Source organism: Sinocyclocheilus rhinocerous, unplaced genomic scaffold, assembly GCF_001515625.1.
Source record: "Sinocyclocheilus rhinocerous isolate Xijiao unplaced genomic scaffold, SAMN03320098_v1.1 scaffold973, whole genome shotgun sequence".
Taxonomy (NCBI): Eukaryota; Metazoa; Chordata; class Actinopteri; order Cypriniformes; family Cyprinidae; genus Sinocyclocheilus; species Sinocyclocheilus rhinocerous.
Genome location: NW_015624552.1, coordinates 46,703 through 54,444, shown reverse-complemented (window position 1 = coordinate 54,444; position 7,742 = coordinate 46,703). Strand labels below are relative to the sequence as shown.

General features: G+C 36.0%; 1 protein-coding gene across 1 annotated transcript in view; it reads right to left on the bottom strand.

The window, feature by feature from the left end:
* Positions 1–7,742, bottom strand: part of LOC107742311 (AT-rich interactive domain-containing protein 1B-like) — a 105,041-nt gene that overhangs the window by 63,556 nt on the left and 33,743 nt on the right. Inside the window, exon 4 of the mRNA XM_016555237.1 lies at positions 1,944–2,042. Coding sequence (XP_016410723.1) covers positions 1,944–2,042 — 99 coding nt within the window. The remainder of the gene's footprint in view (positions 1–1,943; positions 2,043–7,742) is intronic.

Below are 7,742 nucleotides of genomic sequence, written 5' to 3'. Positions count from 1 at the left end.
GACCGCACAGAGTAGCATTATAACAGAACTTTCAAACGTATCTAGTATGATAAAACAGCGCTGCTTTACCCCACATACGCACGACCGGACACAGTCGACTGTGGCATGACAGACCAGGGACGTATGTCGAACCGTGTGTCATTCTCGTCTCTCATTAGCAATTGCTTCAGCGGCCTCGTTTCGCTTCGACGGCTTTGCGCCTCACTCTGCTTCATACTACGATGTTAATAAATCTTTAATACGTTAGCTCATCCATGAACATCATTTCTGCCTGAGCCCCGTCGGATTGCGTCGGCTGTGGGGATGAAGACGCCACACTCAGTCACTGCGTCATCAAACTACGCCTTTGTTTCTTTCTTTGTTTTGAATACATGTCCTCTAGCGGTGAAAACTTACATATTGCACCTTTAATTGATAATGAATGTTTAAATTAATATAATAATTGATATTTTTGACTCCATTTTCTTAAAAATGGTTTAAAGGCTGAAATGTGAAGTTGATCATTTTATTAATTTTTTGTTTTTGTGAAAACCTGTGTCTGAACTGTATATCATGCTTTTTACAGTCATTTCAATTTTATTTGTGCAGGTCTTAAAAAAGATCTTAAAGTCTTAAATTTGAGCTTAAATATCCTGAAGATACCCTGGTCTAGCAAAAATCATCAATTCATGTTTTTAGGTTTTATTGTCCGGACCTTGACTGGTGAGGAGAGTTCATTACTGGACCTAAAGCGCTGAAGACCCCTGCTGTAAGGAATAGTTTACCATAAAAATTTAGTTACCCTCATGTTGTTCCCAACCCGTAAGACCTTGTTTTTCCGTGGAACAAAAACTCAAGTGGTTCCTACTTGTCAAGAGAAGTTCCATATCACCTAACATCAATTACATGCCTCTGGTTCCTGTGTATTTTCTAACGTAATCAAAGTGCAGCAGGTTGTATGGGCAAAACTGACTGTGCTTTTTTGTTCATTTTGGAACAGCTGTTGGGCACCTAATGTGTTCATTGTACGGAAAAGAGAAACACGAACATTCTGATTAACATCTCTTTTCATGTTCCAAAGAGATAAAAAACCTTGGTTTGGAAAGTCAAGGTTTAGAATGACATGAGGGAGAGTAAATTATGACATAACCTTCTTTTTGGGTGAACTAATTGATTAATAGAAGGTAAAAGGTTGCTAAACATTTTTTTATTCAAATTGTCATCTTATGAACAAAAATTAATCAACAAAAAATGTAATCAAAAATAAATAAAAGAAAAATGTTTAAATTGAATAAATGCCAAGTTCTGTCATGAAACTCTAGATGGCGCAGGCTGATGGGGTCCTTAATGTAACTGATGATATTCTTAGCATTAAACAACTTGGCACAAGCTGATTGGTTCATGTTGCATTCGCAGCCAATGAGCTTGCTGCTTTACATTTAAATGGCTTAAAATAGGGCATTCTAAGTCAATATACTGCAGTATTTCCTCTCTCAATCAGTGGAAAATATGGTTAACACCCGGTCATGCATGGAAAAAAAATACCGTCATGTACCGTGAAACCGGTATAATTTTGAAAAATACCATGATATAAATTTTTGGTCATACCGCCCAGCACTACAACAGAGCACAAAAGAGGATTCTGGAAAAGTATCCAATTCTGATAAATAGTCACAACCAGAGCACTGAACAAGTGCAGCGCTCAGAGCTCCAGAACAAATGGAGCTCTGAAAAGGCAAACAACTGAAGTCTTTGTATGCACGTGTGGAGACAAAAAAGGGCATTTTCTCCACATGTACCAGGTTTCAGTTTGTTCATTAATATCTCTTAAACAACTATATCCCCACTTGAGAAATATGTACAGGGATCTCTTAAAAGTATTTTTAGAAAAATAAGTCATTATCAAACACCTAGGTCAGACGCTCTCTAAAATCTCAGACTAATTTTGGACTGTAATGTCTCACCGGAAGGCTGGACGGGCGGTCCTGCTGAGTAAGACCCATGTCATCGTGGTTTGATTTCCCAGACTGGCCCCTGCTAACATATCCCTCCTGCAGAGTCTCCTATGGAGAAAAGAGAGAAAAACTGATGAAAAAAAAAACAATTCATGCAGCCATTGAAGGGCTCACACCGCCCAGATAGTTGTGTCATGGTACTGTACATTAGCAGGCCTTGATTCACACAGAATAAGGTAATTAGACAGTTGCAGACAGCATGATGACACCAGCCCATAATTTAGCTTCATCCACAAACTCTGTGATTCACACAAGCAGAACGGCTGTTCACGCAGAAATGCTGAGGCATGTCTCATGGCTGAAACGCAGGCTGTGCACTGATATAAAATTAAGCAACACAAACCTTTGCGTAAGGGAATCAGAAAATGCATTAAAGCAATAGTTTACCTGAAAATTATTTATTGGCCCTCATGTCAATCTAAACAGGTATGATATGAGATGAGGCTGAATGTCCAAACAACTGGATAACAGTTTTATGAGATGTGATACTACCAAACTGTAAGAAATATATTGAAAATTAAACTCTCTGTCTGACATAATTTTTATACATTTACATTTATAATTATTTATTTACATTTGTATTTTAAAATGTCATTTTATTTTTTTATTGATTTAATCATTTAATACTTATTCTAATATTACTTATATATTTATTATCTATCAACCTATATATTTCTAAGCAAAATATTTATTATCTTTATAGACTACCATTCAAAAGTTTGGGTTCAGTAGGTTTTTTAATGTTTTTAAAAAAGAAAATAAAAGCCTCATGTTTTACCAAGGCTGGATTTATTTGAAAAAATATAGTAAAAACAGTAATATTGTGAAATATTATTACAATTTAAAACAACTATTTCTATTTTAATACATTTTAAAACGTCAGGCAGTCATTACTCCAGTCTTCAGTGTCACATGATCCTTCAGAAATCATTCTAGTAAACTGACTTGATGCTCAAGAAACATTATCAATGTTGAAAACAATGTACTGCTTAATATGCTGCGTTGTGGAAACGATTATACATTTTATTTCCTTGATTAATATAAAGTTCAATGAACGGCATTTATTTTAAACTGAATATTTTGGTAACATTATAAATGTCTTTCTGAGGGTTTTTCACTAGATGTTTTTCATTTCATTTGAGGAGTTCAGGCTCCATGAACATCTCTGTTTCTTTGTACTTTTCTTCCACCGATCTGTGTAGTACTTTACTGTAAATTTAGATCAATTTATTGCATTCTTGTTGAATAAAAGTATTATTTTTTATTGTACTTTTGAATGGTAGCGTATCATGTTTCTACAAAAAATATTAAGCAACTGTTGTTAATATTGATAATAAGACGAAATGTTTCTTGAGCAGCAGATCAGCATATTAGAATGATTTCTGAAGGATCAAGTGACACTAAAGACTGGAGTAAAGATGCTGAAAATTCAGCTTTGCTATCACATGAATAAATAACATTTTAAAATATATTTGCATATAAAATAGTTATTCTAAATTGTAATTGTAATAATGTTTTACATTACTCACAGGTTGGTAATATTCAGCCACTTCAAAGATCTGTGTTCCCCTTTAAAGGGGTCATGAACTGAGAAATCAAAATTCCCTTGATCTTTCGACAGATAAGAGGTCATCGTACTATAAAAACATCCTGGAAGTTTCAGAACTCAAAACTTTCCCGTTAGTCTAAAAAACAGCTTATATTAAAGCCAATCTGCCAAAACGACAGCTTGTGGAATGTGCCACCTTATGATGTAACAGAGGCAGTTCATGACCCTTTTAAAGTCTACAGCAATCTGGGCCCAAAATCCCAATAACACTGTGGCTATCAAGCCAAAAGAAAATTAATTACAGCATCTTTTCTGTAAAAGTGGATACTTGACTTCCCTCAGCAAATACACTTCAGAAAAGAAAACGGGCTAGAAAAAAAAAAGGGGTTGAAAGTGTGCCAACTAAGGTCGCCCTGCCCCCAATTCACTAATGTATACAAATATCACCCAGAGCTCCCTCCCCGCTCATTTCATTCAACAGTGGGAAAAAAACACACACACAAAAAAAGAGGGGGGCATTCCCGAGCCAGAAGGAGCCATATGTGTGTGTGTGTGTGTGTGTTGACTCTGGGTCATGGCCAGGCCACACACACAGACGGCTGTTTACAGTCGGGCCGTTACATCACCGCTCAGGCATGTGCTGATTCAGAACCGTAACAGCTGCTCCACTGCGATAACGGACAGCAAGACCTCCGAGATTCACAGCGTCACAGGAAAACTATGTGATACCTCCCGTGTGACACATGCTTTTCCTCATAAATACTCAAAATTCACTTTCACTAGGCCGTTTATAGTGCTGTCCCAACAACAAAATTCCAATAGTCGATACCAATGCTGGGAAATTTACTAAACTTGATATATAGATTTCAATATCACTGCAAAAATGAGCATGTCAGTTAAATACACTCCTAGTTTAAGTTAAATATTAATATATGTTAAATTAAATTACATGTGACCTTCTTTTGAAATGCTAAACAAAGGTAAAAAAAAAAAAAAAAGGGTCCAAAACGTTATGAGATTTGCCCACTTTACCAACAGATCTAAAATACAAGTGAGCCGACACATGTGATGCATCATGGATGGCAGCAAAAATTGGCCTACTCACCTGTCAATGATCCACTGCACTAAACATTTTTTTAAACTTTGTCGGTTTTGCATGGCTTCAAAAACATTTAAAAAGAGCATTTATTCACATAAAAAAGGACTCATATTCACATTTTTGTTTACATAATACCTATAAAAAATTTAATAATATAATTTAAGTAATACATGAATCCTTTCAGCATGCAACATCAAAAAAAAATAAAAAAAATAAATTGTTGGGTGCTTGATGATTGTTTCTTGATTGGATTTTAGGTGTGGGCGTTGGAATCAAAAATGAATTTGAGCTTGCAGTCGATGGTGGAGGGGCGGGATTTAAAGAGAAGGTCATATGGGTTTTCGAAAAATATATTTTTTGCAATTTGCAACTTAGTTATCCTTCAATGTAAACAGTCTGCAAAGTTGTTAATCAAAAAAGTGCATGATAAATAAAGATATTGTCTCTCAAAAGAAAGAGTCATCTCTAAACTGCCTTAACGAGTCGTCATATTTTCGAATCTTCTGCCTGTTACCTATATACGTCACAAGGTAACACATTTGCATAATCCCCGCCTGCCCACGAAATACAAACACTCTGACCTGCCCACAAACACTTCCGCTAGTTGTGTTTACATCAGGTCGAGAAGACACGGTATTCTGCGTGGTGAAAGCAAGTTTGTTTTGTTTTTATTGCCGAAAGATGATGATGTGACGACATCACGTAAAGTACCACATACAAAGTTTAAACTTACGACTGAGAAACATCCTGATCAAGTCGTGCTTGCGATGGAGTTTCCGGTTGAGCGACGGCATCGGTATCATCCTCGGCCTCGGGCTCGAATTGATAAGGTAATATCGATGCCATTTTTGTAAGTTTATAGCAACTTTGTTTACAAGTAATCCTCCGGGCGTTTCGTTTCCGACACGCATTGTATCCGGAAAGACCAATCACAACAGACTTGGCCAGCTGACCAATCAGAGCAGAGTAGACTTATGGAAGGGAGGAGTTTACAGACCTCTTAAGCTCAGAATTGCTTCGAACGTATCGTTTCGAAATCATTGAAAAATTGTTCTAATATTAAATGTATATTCTAAGAAAATGACAATGTTTTCTGATCTTACATGCATTTAAACCTGTTGTAGGGGACTCCAACACAATATTAGGACACTACCATATGACCTGCTCTTTAAAGGGGTCATATGATGCAATTTCTATTGTTCCTTTTCTTTAGTGTGTTATGTAGCTATTTGTGCATGTATAAGATCTGCAGAGTTACAAAGCTCAAAGTCTCCCACAAAAGGATTTATTCTATCTAAAAGCTGATCCAGCCCGAGCTAAAACGCCTCATTCAAACACGCCCCCACATCTCTATGTCACGATGTGGAAATATTCGCGTAATGCCACCCAAATGTTCATGCAAAGAAAGAAGGCGTGGTTTCAGGAACAGCAGTAGTGTTGATGCAGCCATGTCAGGGAGACGCTGTGTGTTTCTGTGCGAAAGCAAAAGCACTTTATTTGCAAAGGCTATTTCTAAAAAAAAATGGGTCAATTCCGACTTTGCTATGACAATCTGGCGCTTATTCTGAATCAGTTACTGTAAGTACATTTTCTTAATAATTTAAGTATTTGCTATTGACTGTTCAAATGGGGAGTTTTGAGCCGTGTAGAGTATCGCGTCGTGTGTGTGTGTGTGTGTGTGTGTGAGAGAGAGAGACAGGGTCACATCACAGTGGAGTCTAGTGGTCAACCGAGTGTGTGTGTGTGTGTGTGTGCGTGTGTGTGTGTAAAATAGTATATCAGTCTGGCGAGTTAACAAAAAAATTTACTAGCCAATGGCGATTAAATTGCCAAGGTGTGCGTAGAGGGTTGCATTTTCACTGGAAGATCAAGTTACAACATTTTGATTGAACACAAATAAATTATATTACTAAATAAAACACATATGGGTAAATTGCTCAAAATAAGACCTATAACACTCGTTTACAACATATAGAGTGACATTTTATTTCATGTAGGGCTGGGCGATATGTCAAAAATATCTTATCGATAATCGCCTTTAAAAATATTGCGATATCCGATAATATTCATATAATAATGTCTTGAATAAAATATGCCTATTTTCCGATGTTTCTCTTTTTTTTTGGCATTATCGCCTGTATAGACACATTTCATGATGGTAAGTTTAATTTCCTTAATTATAACAATTGCAGCGTTGTTTTTAAACTTGTAGTCAAGCTATAACGTATTTGATATTTATCATGTATGACTAAAATCATGCGGGGATTAAAAATGAATTATGAGCAAAAACGTTTACGTTTTTTTTTCTTTCTGGTAGCCTACTAGTTTGGAGGTCTCTTTCGGCCCATTTTTAATGAAATAAAAATAACTGCTTTATTTAATTAGTAATTTAAATTTCATTTTTATATTGTAATTTTTATAATTTTTATTTTATTAATCAAAATACAACGCCCACAATATAATATTTAGTGTTGGGCTGCCGAAACTCCGAACACATGCATGTTGAGGGGCGGGCTGAGAAGCCTACTAATGTCTTCAGCCGTTTGCAACAAAACTTTATAGTTTTGTTGCAAATGAATTAAGAATTTATAGTGCTATATCTCAGCTTAATTAAACATAATTATATTGTATACACGGTTTACAAAATCTGTAAAAATATTGCACTGAAATGTGCGCTGAAGGAATTTGCGTATTTTAATTATACCTGTCATGTTTGTGGTTTTTCATCATTATGCAGTCTGTTTAAATAAATATTCAGAAACACATGCAGTGCTACTTTTTGTCTTTTTTCTGTTTAACTTTTATTAAACTGCAGCTCAAAATAGAATAGGCCTATACCCTAAATAAGGCTAAATTATATTGGAATGCATCTACAAAATAATCGCATACACAGATGCACGTTGCCATTACAGTAGCCAGCGCCGAACAACAGGCAAATAAAATACAAACTGAGGTTACAAAAGTGGTTCAGTCAAGATCAGTGAGGGAATTTCTTTTCTTTTGTTCTTTGATTAACATTATAATGACTGGCAGCAGCGACTGCTGTCAATGCATGCATCCAATACACCCTTGTTTTCTTTCTCAACTCTTTACGTTCACT